Raw genomic sequence first — 25,123 nt, forward strand, 5'->3', positions numbered from 1 at the left:
CCAATACATTTTAGAGACACTTTACTAGATTATGAATCTGTTTTTCTAATTTTGTTTTAGATTTTTCGTTACTCCGAAATCATGTCCACCACTAGGCTATTGAACGGGAAGAACTGGATTTCCTTTATTACTAATAAAAGAATATTTAACTTGTCTAAAAAAAGTCTATTTTCTTCGCTTAGGTTGTCTACCCCCTAATAGTGGAATATTCTCTCTTAATAGTGAAAGCTAATGTAGATATACTTTGTATGAAATGTCCATTTACTTTTTGACAATTATAAAAATAATATTGATAAAATGGTAATCTTATATTTGCTCTTTCGAGTGTCAAGGAAGTGTCGAGTATTGAAAAAATATTTTTATTACCGTTCATCATAGTATTTATACATGTTTGTATAAACTATTTTATTTGCACTTTCATTGTAAATTGTAAATTTTCTTCCATAAGTAGCGTACAGTACACTATGATTTATAATCAGATCTTTCCGAGATTTCAGAAAACAGAATTGCTTTTCATTGTCACTTACATATTAATATTGCCACATATCCTGCACATATATCAACATTAAAATAAAATATGAAACTAAAAAATTATCATATACAATAAATTTCGGCAAAAAAAACTATATAACTATATAGAATAATAAATGTAAATTCGCATGCCATAAGATCTAACAAGATTGCTTGCACATGCATAATTTCTTATGCAACTTATTCTGTATATATTTATAAATACGATAACAGGGCGTAAATAAATCACGTCAGCGTTTACTTCTGCGATAATGATAATTAGAATTATTTTAAAAAATAATAATAAAGGTCGGGTGTTTATGCAATATGTAGCTTATATAATTGATGAAGCAATGCGGGCTCTGCGATAATATACAAACCGTATAATTTTTTTTTTATTTTTGACACAACGCAAACATTAAAATGGATTCTCGTTTCGAAATTATAAGAGACAATTAATATATTACCGTTTAACGCAGAAGTAAAGCGCATCGATATTTATTCATACCGTCTGGATGTTCAACTGAGTCAGTGCATATGTATAATACATTATGTGTATACATGTGTAATAATTTACGTTCTCACGCGCATATATATATTAGACAGCATATACATAAAGAGTATACATATCTGTTCTGTGTATAATCACGCTTGCGAATGCGTGTATATAATTCGTATATTATAATCGCACTTAATAGAAGACAATGATATTCAAAATATTTCGTTAAATCAATTATTTACGTACAATAATAAAATATATATCGGATATACTTTTTTTTTACGTTGAGAACTTAAGTAGATTTCAGATCACTCTTAAATGTGCGCGTGTATACTTTTCAACGCTTATATATACACGAAGGACCAAGCTATCGGTACACATAGGAGGTACACTTCTCGGACAAAAATTCAAAAAATATCTGTCGAAAGAGAACGAGTATAACATTTGACACATGAATGACTATACAGGAGTTATATAACGCGTGCAACTTGTGTGATATCGTTTTCTTAATCGTTACATGTACAATATGGCAGACCTAAAAGTGGTGCAACTCTCTAATGATAAAGTCGATATTAAGTAAGTCACTCTCTCACGCAAACACTCTTTGCACGTATGTAGACAGAGATTACATTTTTTTCTTTATATTCATATGATTATAATATCTCGCAAAATAATTCTGCGTCGTAGAAAGTTATAAACAATAGGTCGCGATACTTCTATCGTTTTTTACTTTCGCCCGATAATATCGACGCGTCTTATCGATATTTATGCAACTGTACGTATCTACTCGATAATCCTGCGGTTTGAATTGTAAGTTTTTCGTAAAGTTAAAATCTGCAATTTATTCAACGAGCCTTGGCAACGCGTCTGCCACCTTGGACGCCCTGCCACTTTTCTCTCATCAACGTGTATTGCACATTGACATCCTAGAAATATTCTCTGCGAATAGCACTTCTCTTAATACTTTCAGCTGAAACAATATATACATGTAGCTCTCTCTCGTGCATCCGCATACGACGCATACTTTTAAAGCCTTCTCTTCGGGATATTCGTGATTCTAGATTACGAATATTCCCAACAGTTCTTCTCGCGATCTAACGAGAAGGATCGTTAGGAGAGCGGTCTAACCGCGGCGTTGCCCTTCTCCTTCCAGGGATATACATGTCGTGAGAAAGTTAAATTTTGATTGCACAGTTCTAACGCTACTACATAGAGCCTATCGATAATAAAGCTTTATAATCTAGAACGGTAACGCGGCTACACCGCACTACGTTAATATTACAATAAGGCACATTTATGCGAGAGAGTTGTACAGAATTTCGACAGTTTCTCCGACATGAGAGGTGTGTCGCGCGAGAAAAAAGGAAGACACATTGGCATCAATTTCCTTCGACGAGATCCTCGAAGAGCTCTTCGCGAATATCTCGCGAATTTTCTTCTTGTCTGTTAATTTTTTTTCTCGCGCGACACCTTCCTCCAGGAGTTAGCTCTAAAAATGCGCGAAAAATATATCAATTAAGTTAATGTTGTCACATTCTCGCGCTGCCATCTCCAGAGACGGGGAGGTGCCAGCGTAGTCGTAAGTACTGGGGAAAAACGCGAACAACAATTTCATCGCCGCCGCGAGAAGAGAGAGAAAATAAAAATACTTCGGAGACACATCGCGCGCGCGTGCTACAACAAAATCCCCTTCCCCTATGGGAGACTAAAAATATATGGTAAACTAAAATTCTTACTAAAAACTACTGTTGCTAATACCGCTAACGTTGCACTGAATTGCGCATACCTGACTCGCGTCCAAGACAAGCCCGTGATAGTCTCCCGCGTTTACTCGCAAAAAGGCGCGTGCGGGGATTCTATATAAAATATGTAATATATATTTATACATAAATATATATTATATAAAACATATATATATAGCGTCCCTCCCCCCCAATCTCCGTATATTATGCTAATGCACCTCGCAACGCTACCGTTTTTTTTTTCTTATCTTTGCGAAGTGAGATAATAATTCGTGCCGTCGACGGGGGCTACGACGGCGCGAAGTGGCTCGGATTCCAATCGGCGATCGACTCGAGTCGATCGCCGAGACGCGCTCGAGAAAAACTATAACGTTTCCGAACATTTAAGAGGGTACAGGATGATGGATAAGCTTGACGAACGGGGCTGGTGACGCGGACGGACGGCGAAGGTGGTCGGCTGGTTGGTGAACCGATCGAACGCGGGATGCTGTTCCAGAGTCCAGGTGTTAGCACGGGGCGAGTGGATATCCATTGTTAGCACTCCAAGCCTACAGGCCACGGGCAACCGGGGTTAACAAGAAAGAAAAGAAAAAACAGTTTTGTTAGTAATCTGATTATGACTGACCGACGTTAACATTAAGTATCTAGTAGCTCGCCAGCTGAGAGAAATAAATAGTTAGTGGTGAAAAGCAACGCTTCCGGTTTCTCGTGCGCGTGTCGTACAGCATAATCCGGCACGCCAAATCCTCATTATGTCAAAGTTAAGAGTTTTTCTTTCAGAGTGTCGAATGCGTTAGAACTTGGAGACTCCTCCGCTCGCGAGAAGACTGCCGTCTTCCAATTATCGGCCTCGCGCCGCGCCGATCGCGCGCGTGTAGAAACGCGCTCGATCGGGCCCAGGAGGACTCTCGACGACGACGAAGCATTGCTTTGCACCAGCTACTTGTAATATTATTAGTGTGAAGCATTCGACTTGTACGCGTCACGACAAGATAAACAATCCAGCGGAATTCGCGTGGAAGAACGAACGTTCGATCGTTATTCGTATATATCGAGCGTCAAACTGGCACTGACTTTTCGTTATCTCGACAAATGTCCATGACTATTAGACCCGTTCGTTTTTCGCCCAAGTGATACGGCTCGCGATATCCTCCCCGCGCGCGCACAAAAGTCGTACAAATCGATGGATTTACACATCGCTGTAATAACTCGCTCGTCAGGCTGGATGCACCAGTGAACGCGCGCGATATACTTCATCAGTTTCTAATTACACACTCATCAGCGATCGCATTTATCGCTATCAGTCATCCGGCGATTTTATCGTTCCGATACTCCACTCGTTATCAACAAGGTACTTTATACTTTCGATGTTAACGACGATCGAAAATCATGATCATGATTAATAAAATAGACATGCAAATGCTGCGAGAAGTTCAATTAAAAAGATTAGCCGATCGTTCACTGATGCATTTACCTCACGGCGGTCGTAAAAGAACGTAGCTGCCTGTATATGTCAAATATCAGCCAAAACAAAAAAAGAAGAAGAAACGATCGAGTGGAAAAAAAATCGATGATCGATCACTATCTGTTAATCGCTACCGTTACACACGCACGTGGATTTGCGTTATTTCCGAACATTATAGCGATTTTTTTTTTCAGACAGGCAGCCTGGGTGTGCACCTGCCACCACATTAGCACCGGTAAATGAGAAAGATTACACAACGAAATTCCGATTACATAGTTACGGTGGTATTATTGATACCGATCACTATTGATCTTTAGTGATTAATGTCCCATCAGCAAGCAGGTGTCAGAGGCTCATGAGTGTTGCATGTGCCATACATAGGACAGATATCTGTAGTACAATTCCAGGCATTCCTTATTTTTTTAAGAGAAGCATATTATTATTAATAGACGCCATTAAACAGGCCTGTTTACACAGTATATTTAATAACGTGAGTTGTGTGTGGATCGGGTGATAAATGGAGATTCGACGAGAAACTCGTACGCGAAAAGGAGTGCGTGGCGAAATAGCTGTTCTTCGATTTTAAAACCGTTGTGTCTCGATAAATAATGATTTGACGTCTTGAGAATTCTTGGAGATCTCTTGGTAATTCGTACGGATTGACTGACGACAATTACGATCGTTCAATTCATTGATAATATTTAAAAAAAAAATACGGGCTCTGATTATGTTCATCAGAGCAAAACTTAAACTTGTGACATTTCGCTGTTTAAAAGATATTTTAGACTCAAGGTAAAGCAGCAATATTATATCCGGAAGAGCGTTATATTTAAAATTGAATAAAATCAAATTAAGTAAAGTTTATCTCAACTACCGTGATTATCAATTAAACATAGTTTCATCGTGGAACCTTCCAATATCGATTAATCCGAAACTTGTGGAATATCTTTTATGTACATACGGATTTGTGTATATATGCATATGTGTACTTGTGCGAATTAAATACAATTGAATAACCTCTTTGTATACTAATTCTTTCGAAATAAACGAACAAATTATTTCACATAAAAAGTAAGGTAATACACGATTATTAAATTAAAATTTTTATAAACAATCTACATCATCTAAATTATCTAAAATACTCTAAAAAATACGTAAAATTAAGTTCTTTAATCCAAAACCACTTCTACTCTAATTTGTAAAAAAAAATGTAAGACGTCACACAAGGTTCAAACAAAAAAGACTATTCGCACAAACATATCTAATTCATATACGCTGTATATGCACTCTGTGTCTGTGTGTGTGTGTGTTTTATGTCAGTGGGCACGTATATACGAATTGGCACGAAAACAACTCGTCATAGGAAAGGAATGTTCTGCATAAAAATTGCAATGTAAGCAATTTTTATTCGCGACAAATGTTTCGTTTGAAGAATGATTCTCGCGCTCCGAATATACGTGCACCTGTGCGCGATTTGTGCATGTGTGTGTCCTGTATGTATGTAGATAGAGCATCGTTGTTAGTTTTTTTTTATAAATAAAGATGGTGCAGTTGTGCGTCCTATATAATGGATGAAATTGCGTCTATGATAAGGAATGTCAATTATGTATAAAAAAAATTACTTGTTAGTGAGATAAAATATGTAAAAAGGACGGGAGAGAGATGCCATCTCCGACAGCATTGTCCACACTTTCGCGGTTTACTCTGCTTCCCTTTTCTTTTCAAACTCGGACCGGGTTAATCGCGAAAGGAAATCAATGTGGAAGTCATTTTTTTTAAAGCGATTTAACGCGACAAGGACGAGGCAAAAAGTGAAACAATTTATCGCGGTTTAGGCGACGGGCCGAATCGACGCGCGCGTTGCATAAAACCTTCGCTTCGTACCGCGTTACCATCCCTTTTTCATTCGCGCAACGAAAATATGTATCTCTCGGGAGCAGGCGGTCTATTAATATCGGACAACAGTTTCTGGATTGACGCCCTGTGATGCTCACGCGGGGAAATCTTTTGTGTAACAAAGCGAATATAAATAAAACCTTCGCGTGAGAGGGTTTTCGTGGGGGTTTTTCCGGTATCTCGACGGTTCTGGGAGCTCTTTGCTAATCGCGGCGTGATTGATACCGAGAGAGGATCCTCGCGTCTGCAAGCGGAACGAACATCCGCTCCGCGACCACGCGACGCACCGTCTCGGTTTCGTAACAAATTTATATCGAGAGAAGGACCAATAAAAAACACGAAAATGACAATGATAACAAGAATAATCTTTCGAATCTCCGAACGACCGTAAATTCTCGTAGATCTGTGAACCTCGGGATCCATGCAGCGAGCCGTATTTTACAATTTTCCTCTCGGCCGCGAATCTAATTATAGATTCGGCCTGACGCAAGGTGTTGTTCGTGCGCTCTATTTTCACCCGAGCGAATAATCCTCCGTCGCGGTCAAAGCAACACGTCGGGTAACCGAAGACACGTGTAAAACCCTCGTTGAGGAGGTGCGCACCCATGTTGCGTTCGCGATCCCGACAACCGCGGATATTACTTAATTGAATTAATCGGAGTCTGGTCCAGGAATCAATTATTTTTTCCCACGTTCGAACATTCCGGTTCTTCTTTTACACGCGCGCAAGCTTTACAGATATGTGAAAAAAAAGAAGGAAAATCGTAAACGGTTTTTGCGTCGCTTCCTCAGACGAAACGGCGACGCTTGCAAGCGCGAGTCGGCTCGAAAGACCACGGAACGGAGCTCTCGCGTTCGATTTCGCGCGTTGCACGGTTCGTTTTAGACGCATGAAATACCAGACACACGCTTTCGACATTCCGGACGCCTAGCGCCCGATTCCTGCGCCGGCCCTAAGCCGAGAGAAACGAGTCTTTCTCGCTCTCTTTCCCTCCGCCCCACACGTCAATCCGTGCGTGATCTTTCTCTCTCTCTCTCTCTCTCTTTCTACCTCTCCCTTTCTTTCCCGTTACTTCGACTCGCGTACTATTACGGCTAAATGAAAGTTACGCGGCTCTCCACCGTTGTAAAGATCCGAGAACGGTTCGATCTGTATCCCTCTTTTTCTCTTTTTCGGTAGGCAGGGGGATATATTGTGACATTAATCAATTCTTCCGTCACCGGTCACCGGAGATCTATAACTGCGTAATGTATACGTGTGTAAACGAGAAGTGCTACTTCAACCGATGAGACACAACCGATGTCGATCGGTGCGGCGTCAGGTACACAAGACGAGACGCGCGCGTGCACATACACGCACGCACACGCCACCGTTGCTGGCTGCCCGTTCTCGCGCTGGAGCTGGAGGCTCCAGCCTCCGCCAGCCCGAGTGAAAGCTTCCCGAACAGCAGCACGCTCGTGGCGGAGACACGTGTGAAAGGCTCGTATTTTCGCCGCGGCTTTAGCACGAGCCAAAACACGGGCCATGAGCGCGGGTCTCGTCATACAAATACATAAAAAGCTACGTATATATATCTATAAATATAAATAAAAGTCTGGTCGGAATGATCTGGGCGCTCTGCTCAATAAATTCGCAATTATTTAAATACAGATAGCTCTCGCTAGATTAATATACGCAATAATAAAAGTTATCGGAACGTTTTATCAAGTGTTCGAGACGTTCGCCAAAACGGGTTGATACAAAAGATTTACGTTTGTTAAATCAAGAGACTCCAGCAGATTCAAGGAGACTTGCTACCCACAGGCTCCAATTTGTTCCTTTTCAGTTAAAGCGAAATCGTTCAACTCCTTTTCCAAAGATTCGCGGTTCTCCGATTTTTTTTCTAATACAAAGTTGAGTGGATGAGCCTCTTGCGTCAACCTAGTTTTAGCGACCGCTTCGTCGCGAGACGGAGAAAAGCGCCTCGGCCATTCCGACATCGAGACCGCAAGGAAGATGGTGAAGACGTTGGTGGAAAAAAAAAGATAAAAAAAAAATAAGAGGACAAAAGAGAGAACTTAATTGAGAACTGCCTGTGCAGACACTAACCTTTCCGCGGTGGCGCGGGAACAGTGCTCTGTATCTCTCTTTTTCGCTCTTTCTCTCTCTCTCGCTTTCTTTTTTCTCTCTCTTTCTCTCTCTCGCTCTCTCTGTGTACTCGCATCGTCTCTGTGTGTTCACGAGAGAGCGCCGGCCCTTTGATAAGGGTGCTCGCGGATCTGACCCAGGTGCCTACGCTGCTTGGCGGCGGCCGCCGCTGCGCCTGTCGCCAACATACACACAGCATGAGTATGGTCAGCAGGGACCGTCACTTCCGGCGTACGATCACTTTTCGCCGCACGCGGACCCGCAAGGGATCCGCGCCCGTCCGTCTCGGTCCGCTAAAAAAATCTAGAATCCTGCCGCTATTATCAGTGCAAAAGAAAAGACACACATCGGGGGGGAGGAGGAACCCGTGCCACAAAGAAAATCTGTATTGCACCCTATTGATACAGACACAGTAAATTGTAAATTTGGATTTCACTTATTTACGCTACTAATTTTACTAATTTATGATACACTTGCAATCCCTTCTTTCTTTTTCTCTGTGCAACGGGTTCTAGCGACGACGCCGCCACGACGCCAACAGGACGAGGGCGAGTTGCCACGACTTTGTAAGAGCCACCCTTTACCCCGTCAATTGGCTCTCGTGGTGGCGTCGCCGGATTAATGCTGATCGTTACCTCCAGCTTACGACCAGCGTGAGCTCATGATCGTTGAACAATTGTCTTTCAGGGGCTTTAAACGCGGAAGCCACTAAATGCCTGAAACATGCGCGGAAAATACTGCGAATACGGTAGAAATACTGCGGAAATATGGTAACGCGCGACACCCGTTTCGCGTACCGTAAGGATGCCCTTTGTTTCCTTACTTGAGCATCGCGAGCGTGGAATATACGGAGACACGTTGCTGCTCTCTAAATTCAATACCGAGATGATTGCTCCTCGGTATTAAACAACGCCGAAATGTCTTTGAGTAACGAGGACTTTAAAGGCATCGCGCTAATTCTTTATTTTCCCCTTGAAGACACGACTTCAAGAACGCGTGATCAAATTACCGATTTCGCGTCGTTTATATTAATGTCATCGCTATACAGAATGCCTCGGGATCACTTTATTCAAAGACATCTCGATGGAGCGGCGACTCGCGTGACGCTTTTTGACACGCGACCATGTCTCGCGTGCTCGTCCCGAATCTCTCGTGAGCTCACGCTCGGCTCGTATTCTTTAGGCCTGTAGCGGGGCAAGCTCGCCTACCAGAACACTCTGTAAGAATACTGTAAATCGTCAGTGAAGTCGTGCGTCCCTGAAACTCCATATTAAAATAAAAACAACATAATCCCGGCTTTCCCGCAGGGAAGCGAAACGCGGCTTCGACGGAGAGACACGTACTTACTTACTTACTTATTAACTATTGAAACGAGTCTACCATATAGATATGACCTCCCGTATCGGCGCTTGTTTCTAGGTACATCGGACAGATTTTTGCGCGTGCGTGTATACATATAAAATATAAAACTCGTTAAATATATAGAAGCTATTGCTGATAACCGGGCAACCTCTCGCTCTTTCGCGCGCGTCTCAACATCACACTTTTGATTTTCGTCAGTGAAATCAGGTAAGTCTTTGTCATGTAAGCTAGAAATGTATCCAACCATTCTACTCGTTCCTAACAACAATGAGTATTGGGATTAACATCTACCCGTTGCTTCGGCCCTCAACCTCGTATAAATATATCTATATAAACGGCTAAATCTTTATAAAAATAAAATTAAATAAACGTATAAAATAATATATAATATATAGCTCGTACGATAATGATATATGTGTGTACATATATATATACACACGTGTATATATATACACGATTTGCATATTTAAATATTTAAATATTACTTAAAGACTATGCCATCAAAAAGAGTATTACGTGTCTATAACATAATCTGTATAAATACGTGCGCTAAAGTCACCATTCGATTCTCCTTTATTTGCTCTTTTGCGAAGGGAGGGGGGCGGCGTGGACGCGCGATAAGAAAACAAAAAAAAAAAGAGAGGAAGTACTTTTTCAACGCATAGTCTTATCCGTATCGTCTGGATTCACTACAAGTAAACGCTAGAACCATCAGTCCTCAAAATATTGTTTGGTCCCTGGGTAATATTCTCCCTCCACCTATATATTGCCTGTCTAAAGAAAAAAAAAGAGAAGAATCCTACGTATATTATAGGCTACCTATCACCAGCCATCGTATGGCGTGTCGCGCGATAGATCCAATTTGTATTTATTACCGATGAGTCCTCGCTAAATTGCTCGCTAATCCGATTGCTATCGTGCGATCGACCGCGATCACCTCGACCGATTCGTTTCAAGCTGTGAAAACTCAGCGATTACGTCTCTCTCTCTTTCTCGCGTAGAGGAGAGAAGGAAAAAAAAGGTAAAGCTACTCTGTCTCGGAAGTCTCACAATCGAGTACTCTTCTTCTTTCCCGTTTCTTTTTTCTTCTTTTTTTTAGATGACTATCGCTGCGCTAGACGATTCGCGTAATTACTGCGCTAGGGTCGTCAAAGAGTTACGTAATTAGAGGTACGGTTTTCATCCGGATAGAGGCGGGAGCGAGAGAGAAGACAAAAGGGAAAATGAGTAGACGCAACGTAGAGTGAGTTTCGTAGGAGAGGTGGACGGATCGAGTTATTAGTTGTTTTAGTCGCGTGTTAGGTCAAACCCGAGGGATTCGATTGGGATTCTAGTGGTAGTACTTCCTGTAGTTGCAATCGTCGTTAAAAGTGTAATTTAAATCAAGCGTAAACGGAGAACGTGTGCGATGAAAAAAATGAAAGAAAAGAAAAAAAACGCGGACACTAAGGTTCGATTAATGTACCCATCACCACCCTGTCGACAGACTACTGATTAAAACGGTTGATTATTCTCTTTAGCAAGGAAAAGAAACGTCCCGGGACGACGATACACGTCCCTTCCCGTCATCGAAGCTACCAAATCGAACTCTAAGACAAGCTTTAAGAAAAAAAGAACCTATATTATGCAACGTTTAATACCGTCTACTTCAATAAATATATAATATATCCTCTGTGAAATCTATATATCTACGCACGTACGTGCAATGCGTACACACGCACGTGTATCTGTAAAAATAGCTACAACAAGAATGGCCTTTGATTACTGCATTGAGTAATGCGCGACAGCGCGTTACGGATCTCTCATCAACCGTAAGAAAAAAATTCAACGCAAGACAATACGCACGAGGGCATTCCCTTACGGTCTATATTATACGTTAAAAGACGCGCGAATGCGCGAGCATTCACCGGGTAACTGGATGCCTTTCAATCATGGGGAAGACAGACGCGATCTTCCGTATGCCGCGACGAAGAACGCGCGTCCAGGGGTATAATTCCCGGACAGTATATATCGCTCGGCTTTTAAACAGGCCCGGGCATCGAACGTCGCGTGCGTCAGGGAGTCAAGTAACTCGTACCACTCGACGGGAAGTACTTTGGATACTGGTGGAAGAGGACTGGACGGGAGATTTCTCGCGTACCCGAAATATCTCGACGTGTTTTTTTTCTTCTTTCTTTTCTCGAAGACGAGACTCCGCGGGATTGTCCTGACTAACGGTTCGCCGTAACTTTCGACGCGATCGAGTTCAACGTGATTCATCTCCTCGCTGGATTCCCGCGATCTCCTTGGACTACACGTACGCGGTGTGAGACTTGTCCGATCTGTAAGAGGAGGATATCATGTCCGGCTGATGAGATGTAAATATAAGCACGATACTACGAAAGATGGAAGTATAGGTCTCAAAATCAATATTCCAATTTTAAGCAATATTTCTCGTTAAAAAGTCAATGTAAGTCAAATAAAATTATAAATCCAATAAAAACAACTTTGATTGCCGCTAAATTTCACGTTATCAGTTTCGAACGGCGAAAGTATATTTCTCGTATAGCAAGAGATAATCTATTCTCGTTTTCACCAGGTACTTTCTACATCGAGATATATAGATATACAAACATCTCTTTAAAAAAATCTTTCACAAGACTGAATTTCAGATTAATTTTTGAATTGCAGATTAATCTTCCAGATTAATACGTAGTCTTCTCAAGAGAGAAGAAAAAAAATGAAATCTCTATTTAATCAGGCAGAATATCCTCCTCTATCGTACAAAAATTGCACCGTGCGGTTACCCTAAAGGCGACTCGAGGAGAAAAGAAGTATTCCGGCGGCGAAACACGTGGCTGCTGGTGAACGGCACGAAAATCGGTGTAAAAAGAAAGAAAGAAAGAAAAGCTTTCAGACTAGTATAGCTACATCTGCACGCGATACAGCACGCACGACGAGTACGTACGTACGTCTGTCCCGTCTTCTCCTATACCTAATACCTATACCGTTCCTGATAGAATCCTACCGAAACACGGCCTAGCCGTTCTGTTCGCGTTCCTACCAGTTCTCTACCTGCTATTGATAACCCTGAATCTTCGTGACACAATTATTTCGATAAGGCGGTGCATATAACATTACACGCTAAGGCTTTCACGTAATTATAATATCTGAACTGACGCGACTAGTAAATGACTGATTTCGGTTGTGTCCTATAATCCTAAGCTATCCTCGCAAAAAGTACTCGCTACGATGATGGCGATGATGATGATGATGATAAAAATGATAATGATGATGATCGGGACGACGACCGATTCACCGATGATGATAACGGAGATAATGACGCGACATGGATAATAATAATTAACGGCTACAAGAGCGATCGGTTCGTAATTAACAATTATAGTCTTACAAATTTACGTGATTGTGTACGTGCTACGTGTCGATTGGTGACGCCCCCGTCGAAGCGATGTGCATGTCCGTCGCGTTTCACGAAGCCCAACGCTATCGGTGATAACATTGCATTCAATTTCGTTTCATTCTCCCGTGACAATTTCCTAATTCGTGTGATGTATAAAAATTGGCACCGGTACCAGGATTAGATGGGCAACTTTTTACAACGGTCATTATCTCAGCAGAATATTTATACGTACTATAATACGTACAGATAAAAAAAAAATGTACGACAATAAGCTTATCGAAAAGATTTCTTCCGTTAATCGTTGCTCGTCTAATCTCTTGAGATTCACAGCACGGGAAAAGAATGACTAAATGCTGTTGAAGCCGTTAAAGAGAGTCACCAATCGTCAGTGACGTGCCGCATGCGGTATAATAACAATATTAATAAAAATAATAAAAGAGCACGCGGCTTCGTTCCCTCCGTTACGCGCGCATCTCTCTTAAAAAATTAGAAAGAAAAAAAGAAAACATTTCCGCGTATAAAAAGCTCCGTTTCTCGTATTACGTAGAGGGGAGAGGCGTTCGTTTCGACCATCTCCGTTTCTCTCTCCGTGCCGCGCGGGGGGACACGGCAACGGGAGTGATCAACGAGCAAACAACCCACCAGAATGATCAGCAGTGGCGTACTCGGTGAGCAACGGCGAGGCAGCCAGGGCGGCGTAGTTGGCGTAGTCCGCGTACGGCGTGTAGATGAGCCCGTGAGGATCGCCGGCCGACAGGAGCGATCCGGGCGGCCCGGAGCCGTTCAGCAGGGACGCGGCGGTCGTCGGCACCGATATCCGCGGCGACAGGATCAGCGGCGCGCCCAGGGGCGCGCTCGGAGTCCGCATCGGCGTCGCCAGGCCCGGCAGCAGGCGCTGCGTCTCTGCCGCGGCGGCGGCTACCCGCCGCCACTCCTCGTCACAGGCTGCAAAAGCGAGTGGTGCTGAATGACACGCTTCCCTGCCTCGCCTCCGACCGAAACGGTCGGTTCCACGAGCGCTATGATCCGCGACACCCGCGTTATGACAATGACTGGACACCGCTGCGTGCACAACCGGAAAAATTTGGGAGCGAGGAAGGCAGCGAGTTTCAAGGAGAAATTTGAAATTTGTTTCTGAACGATGATTATGATAGTATCACATATTAAATTATATGAAATGGGGTCAGGCAAGTTGACAGAAAAATACAGAGTCTGTGGCGGGAAGACTCGTCGTCTTCGTTCACCAGTCGACCTTGATTTCGATAACCGCTGCGCTTAATCCAGACACGTATATCTCGAGTCAAGTTTCTCCGAAATCTCTCTTAAGCCTTTCATCTATCTAACGTGACTCGAAGCGCGACTAAACTAGTTTTCCGAAAGAATAAAATAAATACGTCGCAAAAAAAAACCAATTACTAATCAAAGAAGAGTAAGTTGAAGATGAATCGGTCGGGTACTCTGCGACCGTTATTTCTTGTTCTCCACCACGCTAAAGTCACGAGCATTAATATCTACAACTGTTTGTTTAAGCGCGAATTTCTCCGACAACTGATGTACCGGGAATCTCAGATTTGGCTGAAGATGTGCACGCAGCCGCGTTATTTCGCGAGAATTATTTCAATAGATTAGTCACGAACGTGCGGAACGACGATCAACGTTAGTCCATTACGTTGCAATGTTGTCGTTATCTTTAAATGCGTCATGCGTCGATTATTGCACGTTTTTACAACACAACGAGGTAAATTACAATTGCGATAAAGTAATACTCTAAATGGACATCTCATTAGAAAGTCTATCTCGCGTGCTATCTTCGGATCCTGCAATCTCCCGATTCTCGCGGATCCCGCCTGGCTCTTAAGCGCGCATAATGAGACAAGTTCTGCGAACGGTACCTGCCGCGGCGGCAACCTTTGTGTTCGAATCCCGGTAAGTCCCATTGATAATGGCGAGTTCCATTAGCTGCCTCTTCTTTAGCTCATCCTCGCCGTCAGCCTGCTAACAATCGACATTAACGTCAGAACCCACCACCGGAGGTGCAACGATAATTATCCTACGAATGTGGATGGGGGAGCTCGACATTGTACAGATCTTTTCCATTTACATATGAAAGCGCCGATTGTACAGTTAACGCGCGCGTTGTACACGAGGCCACTCACTTCGGAAGTGGCATGCGTTTCGAGCTTCGACAGCTTGATTATAACGCGCCACGTCTCGAACTCGCAGGGAAAAATTGTCGCAACAATTTTTTTTCCCTTTTATACAACTTTACTAAAAATTTTTGATATCTTTTTCTCTCGCGCGCAACCACGCTTCCTTCAAGTTTTCGGATTTGATTCGAAACTAGAGAAGGAGAGAGAAGGAAGAAAAAGACGTGTTTGTGGGAAAGTCTCCCGGCGAGATCTCTCTTCTTAGCGCGCGGGGGGCTATTATCGTCTATAAGCGGGAAAGGAAGGGTATACAATTGGAACTTTCTCACCACGGGCACAAGTAGCTTCTTGACTTCCTCGACTGCTCGGGCGAGCTTCAACGTGGCACGATTCTCGGTGTCCTCGACAGTGAGCAGCACGTGCAACTCGTCCGTCAGGTGCTCCCAATTCGGCTTGCCCCGATTCTGTTCCTCCTGGTTAATCAACACGTCACGCAATATTGTTATACGCACGCAAACATTAGTCGCATACACATACACATACACGTACATACACCCGCGACGCGAACTTAAAGTCATATAGTTTACATAAAATTGTCGTTCATATTATTTAAAAAATATATATTTGAATAATACATTAAATAATATATAAATTATAATATAAAGGCTCGATTTCCTGAGAATAGAAAGAAATAAAGAGCAGGATTGCGTGATTAATATAAATTTCGTTCCCTCTATACCCGCGCCTTTATTTCGGACGAATTCTTTGAACAATGAAGCACCGGCGTAGATTTTTATCGCGGACTTTTGTTAACCAAATAAACGGCAATAATAATTAACGAATAAATTTGCGTTGATCAGGGAGGAAATAATAGATACACATCAAATTCACATCGAATTGTACACTGGGGTTCGTTTCTACGTGTATATACTTACGAGAAAGCATTTCGCTCGCGTACCACGTGCAGCTTGAAAAAAATACGACGCTTGGTTTAATTCTCTATATAAATCACTCATAGTTAATTCCAAACCCATTTGTGTCACGGTCTCTAATCCCCCGATACGTAGCAAGCATTCTTTACTTGGAGAGCTCGTATTAACTCTCTGATATTGATTAAAAAACGTATTATTTATATATACTTCACTAAAAAATGCATTATTTACGTATAATTCATGTTACAACTCCAATTATATCTGTAGTCACAACATTCCTCTTAAACAAGAAGTATAATGAAGCGCGATTAAGGAGAGCAGGCCTATGATTAGCGGAATCGACCATTACAACAGCTGTCATCGTCTGCAACCGTTATTAATTTCAGACGCTCGTTGCCGTTAACGGGCAAGTTAAGTTACGTATTTCTTCGCGATACTTAACGTCGTGCATCGATAGAATTTTCAAAATTAGCTTGCTGAAGAGAACTTTCCTCAAAGAGTCTTCATGTAGCAATTAGGCGAGTGGAAGTTTTAGTTAAATCAATTTTTACCTTTAAATAATTCTCACCTTTTTCTTATCCCTCATCGATCCTTTCCCGCGCACCATGATTTTGCATCCTGTCTCCTGCTCCAGTTGCTTCGCGGTCATACCCCGCGGTCCCAGAATCCTTCCGACAAAGTTGAACTGTAATCATACGGGAAAGCCGATTGAATTTTTTTCCATGCATCTTTGTGCGATTAATATGTTCAATTCTAAAAACTATTCAACGAGAACGTGTAAACGCAAAAAATCAATAAATTTTTTCCCAAATTTATCTAATCGTCCCATTTTTAAGAACTTCCTCAACAATTTGTATACAAATATTATACATTTTTACAATATTTGTATTAAATAGCGGCTCATAATATACTCATAAATTATAGAATATATCTTTTACGTGCGAAACGCTACGCGCTAAATTTGGTTTGTACGATCGTGTGAAAAAAAGACCTGTTCTACGAGATATCCAGTTTCATTGTTGGATCCCGGTAAATAAAGGCGGATAAGTTTAGACGGTGAATCATCCGTGGCTCTTTAGCCCGCTGCTGGTCCATTTCTTTATTTTTTTCAAAAACATCGTTCCCAAGATAAAAGTTTTAATATATGCGATTGAGGCGTGTCTAAACGCCGAAATGCAGTGGGAGGAAAGACTACGACTGTAATATCTTAGAGAGACCTCCTTTCTTTTATCTCAGAAAAACGTAATCCAGTAAAATCTTAAATAAACACATAACGCATAATAATAGCAATCTTGACGATTCACGCAATCGCATCGAAAGATAAGACGAGCTACCGTGCCAGGAGACGCATCACGACAGCGTCCTTCTTGATGACGATAAGAACTAATGCCCTGATAACGTGGGACATTATCGAAAACTACCAATCAGCGTGAAATCGGCGCATGATAATTGGACAATTGTCGAGTAGATGGGCGGACAAAGCGAAACCGCGCATCGTCAACGTTACGCGGTAATTGAAGAATCGATCGATCATTCGCAAGAGGCTATAATGAGCTAATAATCGCCGACGTCTGTGATTGCCGATCACTCTCGCGCGCGTAAGCCGACGTAATTTTTTCCCGACAATTCTCAAGCGATACCTCATTCATCTCTAAATAAATTAAATATTTCAACGCGATTTAAACAAAAAAAAGAAGTATCGAGATACCCGCTCCAAGGGTTAATAAGCTTACGACCCGGCTATTACGTCTCAATGAGAGCCAACCGCGTAGAAACACGCGCGCGCGCGAGCGAGACGAGGAAACGGAGCGTGGAGAAGGAAAGGGAGTCCGTCTCTTCGGCGCGAACCCTATTTCGGGCGTTACAGAAATAACGTTCAGCGTTCGATGTTCGGTGCACGCTGCGCATCGCTCGATCTCGTCTCCCGAGATCGGCGAACGATACTTTTCCTCTCGCGCCACGGATCCGTAACGAAAATCACCCTCCGGCGACACGACGAAGAAAAACGATTCACGACGGATGCGATATATATAAAACAAATATATGTATACACACGTTATATATAAAGTAATAATAAAAAAGTCGCTCAAACTAAATGACTGTAATTTTCTAATGAGCGGACAAAATGAAATGAATTGAGCGCTATACCATAGAAGAACCCCGACATTTTGGTCGGCACGTCAAAGAAATATAAGTACATAATATAAATTTGTGAAAAAATATAAGAAAGAATCTCAATTCAACCGCGGTTGCATCATATTGAGTGATGCCTTTTCATTACCATAATAAAATCAACTCACTTATAATCGAGGCGCTTTTGAAGACTATTATAAATTATTAAATATACTTTCTGACATTAATAATGACCGTAATTGCCTTCGAGGAATTCTAAATAAATTCCTTTCATCCAAATAGCCAAGATGCCGAGATCTTCTAAACGTATAATCACTGAGCTACGCAAAACTTTCGAATTTTTATGTTTATTTAAATCAAGTTCACAAATGGATACTCCTCTTGCACTATGCACCGATAAAAATAACGGGTTTTTCCCCGCAGAGTAGCGTTTAACTCATTTCGTTCCGTCCACTCATCATTACAAAATAACAGATATTTAGTTTCAGCGACGTGTCGATTGTCACCCATTAGTTGACGTATGTACATATTAGCTGAACAATGTAAATTCTCTCATAGAAGCATCTCTCGAAACGCTCGCTCTCTTCGATTTTCCACAGAATCACCTCATCGGTTTTCGTATCTCAAGTGTATTCCTTGAATCGCATCTTGTCACGATAATCCGGGAGATACGTCAATTACATTACACATATGTGCGTCAGTCCCTCGTGCATACTTACATCTGGGTGTTCCTTAACGGGCACATAGACCTTCTCCGTGAGCGTCGTGATGTCGCCCTCGGCTTCCGGCAAGATGAGCGGCTCCTTCTTCACTCCGCTGATTTGAAAAAGACTCGCCCGCACCTTCGCGATCTCTGTAAAGTGAAAACGATCCAACGATAAATACGTGATTAATCGAGAGTTGCGCTCGTCGATCCTCCGATCCTCCGAATTCGGAGAATCAAGGAACTCGGCGAGCGTTCAGGTTCACTTAAGCTGAAAAATTGATACCCCGAATTCTCCGAATTGTGTGATATAATTGATGGAGTCTCGGCTCCTCGTTGAGAGTTCAACGGTGCCAAAAAGAATTCCGATGATTAGACGTAAAAAAGCAGGGATTTGAAAATATCGGAACGCTTCGCGTTTTTCTCGTACGAAAATTGTCCACGACTCCTCTCTCTCTCCTCCTCCCTCTCCTTTTCGTTTCAGACAGAATCGATTTGAATTTCGCCGACGCTTTCGACGGAAGAATTCTCGGCGAGCTCAGACAAAGTCTTGACACGCCGATTACACTGAATGGGCCAATCTACGAGGAATCTAGGGTGACCGTTATATTAACGAGGAAAACGAAACGAAGCGCGAGCGAAATGGAACCGCGTACATCCTTCATTCGATAATACGTCACGCGATTGGTCTTTATATGCGGCGTCTGACCGTATAGCGATAATGCGTAAGCGTGTCCCTGCATACCTATATGCTTGCACGCACTCACGCACGCATTTGCGCGACTTATCCGCAACTTAAACGCAATGCTAATAACGGCGCTGCGGATCTAACGGTTGGGCGTGGCTCTCCCTCTATAAATCGTGAGAAAGGATTAAATTTTCTTATTCAGCTTTTCGTTCGTTCGTTTTCTTGGTATTCTATACAGGATTGACAACAATTGAGTGATTGTCACGTAGAAGGCATTAGAAGAATTGCCTCAATCACTTGAGTAAAAAATTCTTTAATTTTTTTACCTCAAGAAAGAAGTTTGAAGTAGTTTTATTAATATTTAAGGAAGTTAAATTTATATTTTTATTTGAAATAAATATTTTTTCATTTAATAAAATGTGGTTTTATAATCCAATTAAATAAGGACTTGTCAATTTAATTACAATAGCCAGTTGTATATGTACGGAAATACTTACTAAAATTTGTATAAAAAACAATAAAAATCATTTTACATCTGTTATTTCACACCAGGGACTAATTATTTGACATTAAAAAAAACCTTTACGAGCATTCTCACGAAAAAAAATCGCAGACACGTTTCAAATTATTCAAATATATTAAATTGAATTCATATTTTAATTTAACTGAAGTAGAGTTAATGTCAAGTTCGGGATTGGTATAAAAGGGAAACGAGCTTTCCCTTCGGCGCTTTCGATTCGATTCCGATCGGTCAAGGAATAGCGTCTGGCCAGCATCTAAAAAAGGTGACTTTGTTTATCCCGTGTTCGATCGGTAGGTACACCGACCATCGCGGTGTATCTACCGCGGTGTATCGCGACAAAGGATCACGGGGCCCCGTCGTGCAACCCGGTCGTGCTCTTACAACGTATACGTATATCCGCCGTAAACCGTAAAGGTCAACGTTCCGCGTCTGCCCCACTTTCTCGCATGCCTGACCTCTTCGGCTCCTCATCGTCCTCCCGTGCCGATGATTTGCGCTCACGCGACGACACCGGGCCCCGCGGTGACCGCAAATCGTCGCTTTTCGCGTAAACCATTCACAAATCACGCACAATGTAACTGTAAGTCCCAGCCAAACCGCATTCCCAGCGACCGCATAAAATTTGTCCCGATTTAGGAGAAACGAAAATCTCGGTAGGTCGCGGAACAATCCGCGCCTCCGTCACCTGTCTCGAGATCGTTTCGTTAAATGAATCAATCTGAAAATGCAGATCGACTCGACAAGCTACATGTCTATACTTGTTTCTTTCTTAGATAATTTTAACGCGTAATTAAACATTATACGTACTCGTTTTCAGTCGCAGAATAATTTTAGTGAAATAATCTAAAACTGTTTAATGTCAATTTTGTGTAGAAAAATCCATCAAAGCGTATATACGATAACATACATAAAATCATGTGGAATAATTTTATTCTTCTGACTCGAGAAAATTTAATGCAAGCAAATTTGCGAATAAACGACGGACAAATCTAATTACTAATATATTTCCTGTATTAAATGCGTCTTTAAAGTTACAAATGAATCGATCAGTGGCTGCGCAGTAAATCGTTTATAGCAGTTAATGACTACACATCAAGCTCGCTTCCTTTAATGAACCACTCGATTATCTTGAAGAGGAGCCGATTATTAGCCTCTCAATAGACGCGCTGTTTTTGTTCAACGAGGAAAGACAGGTGGAACGCGCGCGACTTGGAGTACGTGCGTCGTAATTGAGAAATCTTTTATACGGATCGCAAAATTCGTCAAGTATCCGCTTGAGGATATCGTCGCTGTGAAAAAATTGTCGCCGGAAAAATCTCGAGTGAATTGATAAATTATTGCGAGCGTGCGGGGCAACGAAAACAGATCGGCGACGCTTTATCGGCGCGGTCATTTGAGATGCCGAAAGGCGATTTCTCGGCTACGGACACGCCGCTGGTTGTCACACTTATTCCGAATGGAAAACGTCAGGATCTTTTAACACGCATACACGCGCGCGTTGCCGAGTCTCTGTGTCTCTTTCTTGGCGCGAGTCATCTCGCAACAACCGCGATTTTCTCGAGAGTCGCGAAGGAGAGGTGGGAGAATGCGTCACGGCGATTCGCGGTATGCCCGCGAGGCCTGCGTTTCTCTCTCCCTCTCTCTCTCTCTCTCTCTCTCTCTCTTTCTTTCGACAAGAGGATCGGAAGCGCGAGCCGCGAAGAATTCACGCGAGAGGGAAACGCAGAGACGTGGATTACAGTCGCGGACAGATAGACGCAGATAGAAAAACAGTTGAGCAGAAAGGCAGAAACGGAGGAGGAGAATGGCCGGGGAAGGAGAGAGGATGAGAGGGGAAATAAAGGAGGGCATCATAGCCGCTTTTAGCACGGCGCAGCTCACCAGCCCATCTGCGTGACATCAGCTGACCGTCGCTCTTGGCTCTCTCGCTCTCTCTCTCTCCCAATCTTTCTTACATTAGTTCCCTACTCCTCAATCCCTCGCACACTATCCGAAATGCGTGTGGCGTGTAGTTGCGCGAGTGTGGGATGCGGAATACGCGAGCGAGCGAGAAAGCGGGAAAGAGACATGGGAGAAAAAGAGAGAGAGCTTCTATGCGTATCTTCGTTCAATGTCAACGTAGCGGCCACATTTACGTCGCAAGAAGCGCGTCGTGAGGAACAATAATAAGAACGTCGGTCACAGAGGCGAAATCTCGATTATTCGGATAATATCTCGGCGTCACGTGATGCGCGCGCGCACGTGGGTGTACGCTGGCACAACGGCAAGAAAATACCAGCGCGCGGCGCGGCGCGGCATCGATGGCATGAGATCACCGATGTTGTAATCGGGTGAGACACCACGATCCGTGACCGCATATCGCTCGAAAGCTGAATCGTTCTCCAAAGATGCGGACGGTGTTGACGAGTCTGTTGCATCTCTCTTTCTCTCTCTCTTCCTCTCTCGCTCTTTCTCGGTCCGCGCGACGTGAATCACGACGCCACTCGTCTCGATTCATCGCTCGCGTTTAACGCGCGATTTAACGCGATCAGAACTATGACAAAGGGAAACCGCTTGGCGTCGAGCGTTGATCGTTAGTCGTTTGAATATTTTCCGCATTAATTTGTGCTTCGAGGAATTGAGAAAAACGGAGCGGCGACAAACTGCGCGCTTCGTCAGAGGCACCACGTGGGGTAACATCGGCGACGACAAAGGCGGCCGATAAAGGCCGTCAGCTGGATCCTAGTTGCTGCACGAACGCAAGAAATGCCGTTACAATGAGAATGCGAGACTGCCGGGTGTATCGCCGATGCGTTACGTGATCTCCATTTTTAGACCGAGTACACCGGCGGACTCGGCTTTAATGCGGCTTCGAGTAACGAATACGCGCGATGCAAATGGAGAAGCCGGACCGCGCGATTAAACTATCGTTACTTGGGATAATTGCACGTCGTTACGCGATTACGCCCGCTAACGTTCCGTGATGAAATAATAAACGAGTACACACGCGCGAGTTTGCAGTACCTTCGACGATAAATTCCACGCGAGAGAGACGGCGGTAAGATATCAACGCGAGCGGACTTCGGGAGATAAGTCCGCTCCGCACCAATATCTCTCAGTCGACGACGTCGCGACGGACGTTACAGATACGGATGGCATAAAATTCATAACTAGCTCATCTATCTTGCGCGCTCCACCCTTAAGCAATTCCCAACTTATTTTCGCGCGATGAGGCAAGCGCGCCTATTTATATGTGCCGTTGCTCCAGAAATTTTGCGACAAATGCGATATCCGCGCGGAGAAACGACTCGCGAAATCCACGAATCGAGGGCGTAAGAAGCGGATCGCGATACGTACCGTCCTATACAATATATGTGTAACAACGTGTCGGATTTCGAAGAGCTTTTACCCACCTAATGTAATGTCTAGCCGTCTAGGAAAATAGCTATCCGTCTAGTCGGCGTACATTATAATATTATCACGCGTGTTTGTAATATTATAGCGTTTTAGTTTCCCAGTTTCCAACACATTTAAAATATGTTATCTCCACACATAACGTCTTTACTATGATATTTAATATTTATCGCATACCTACTCTGTATACCATGCAAAATCCTATCCTCATCCTCACGCAAACGAAATACCGTTAGCGCGCGGCTGTTGCACTCATTGAGATGTTTATCAGTTTAATCCAAGTCCGTAGGTTCATCTTTTTTGTGATTGAACTTTTTCTCGCATAAACATATCGGATTTTAATTATATCTCGTTGATAAGAGTTAGACGTGCGGGCGCAAAAGTAACTTATTGACCCGCGCGATTTCGATGTTCGAGAATAAAAAAATTATTACACGCAATCTTCCTTCTTTTCGACAAAAACTGAAAAAATCACCGGTACGTATCGTTGATGACGGGAAGTTACGATACCGGTTACACGACAATCCGCTTCGCCGCGTTCCGAGTAAAAAGCTTGAGATACCTAACTCGTGATTTCGCCCATCAATGTGGCTATATGATTAATTACTGTACAAGAATGTTTTAAGGCAAAGAAGATTCGAAAAGTAATAGGACATTCACTTTTTCTTGACAGTTTAATTAATCCTTAAATATGGTAATCGTCAAGCGTTTTCCTTTCTTTCTGGTAACGAAGCTGTCGACAGCGGATAAATGTAAAGACGTATATGGCTATTAGTATAATGATCGCAATCATTTAAATAATCAACATATAACAAACTCATTGATCGAAACGGTCGTGCCCTTCTGTGAATCTCATGTAGTGAAGATTGTCTTGGAAAGGTTAACGAGGCGAAAGGAAGATGCAACACGCGAAATGACAGTTATGAAGTCCAAAGGGAAAGCGAAGAGGTGAAGGGAGAGGCGGAGGCAAGTGCACGAAGCACGCGAGAAGATCGCGATGGATAGCGTTTAACGATGTTGCAATGATAAGATGAAAGCTGAAGGAGAGACAAAGAACGGTTTAAATATAACGTGATATAAAATGTGAAATAACAATTTTCGACGATCTTTGAAGATATAAATAGAAAAAACAGGAAAAAAATGTTTAAAAAAAGATAAATTATCTATGAAAAAAGAAGAAGAGACGATCCAGTTCCGTCAGATCAGCTGTAAATAAAGCTGCAATGTTTCTTTGTCACTTTTTACAATTTACGATAGTCCAATCTGATTGAAACTGGTTGAAACTAATAAAAAAATTTACATCATCCATTTCGAAACTCGAATTCAAGCGACTGAGAGACGTACGATATAAACTGGGACAGGCGACAGGCCGGTTTTGATTAATCCAGGACGCTAAATAGAGCGACAAATATAAGTGAACGGAAAATCAATTATGTTTCTACTTATAGGACGTCGAGAAACTATTTCCGATCCCGAGTAGCCGCGATTTAAAGTCGTCTGCCCGAATTTACGCTAAATAAACACGTCCAACGAAACCTGTGTTTTTGCACTTGGCCCAGTCTGCCTTACCGCAACGCGAGAATGCAACGGAGAATGCCGCGG

General features: G+C 42.7%; 1 protein-coding gene across 4 annotated transcripts in view; it reads right to left on the reverse strand.

Moving 5' to 3' along the window:
* Positions 1–343: 343 nt before the first annotated feature.
* The window catches only part of LOC112468892 (protein held out wings), a 37,499-nt gene continuing 12,719 nt past the window's right edge, over positions 344–25,123 (reverse strand). Inside the window, exons 2-8 of one of the 4 annotated variants that reach the window (XM_025038284.1) lie at positions 18,934–19,067; positions 16,650–16,766; positions 15,479–15,622; positions 14,895–14,997; positions 13,645–13,947; positions 8,202–8,415; positions 344–3,299 (exon numbers count right to left, since the gene is read on the reverse strand). In XM_025038284.1, the coding sequence (XP_024894052.1) occupies positions 8,330–8,415; positions 13,645–13,947; positions 14,895–14,997; positions 15,479–15,622; positions 16,650–16,766; positions 18,934–19,067 (887 nt within the window). In that variant the 3' untranslated portion in view covers positions 344–3,299; positions 8,202–8,329. Of the gene's footprint in view, positions 3,300–8,201; positions 8,416–10,014; positions 13,948–14,894; positions 14,998–15,478; positions 15,623–16,649; positions 16,767–18,933; positions 19,068–25,123 lie in introns of those variants that run through there. The other 3 variants (XM_025038286.1, XM_025038285.1, XM_025038287.1) reach the window with 3 other exon arrangements.

The sequence above is a fragment of the Temnothorax curvispinosus genome, unplaced genomic scaffold (assembly GCF_003070985.1).
Source record: "Temnothorax curvispinosus isolate PA1 unplaced genomic scaffold, ASM307098v1 QBEX01002200.1, whole genome shotgun sequence".
Taxonomy (NCBI): Eukaryota; Metazoa; Arthropoda; class Insecta; order Hymenoptera; family Formicidae; genus Temnothorax; species Temnothorax curvispinosus.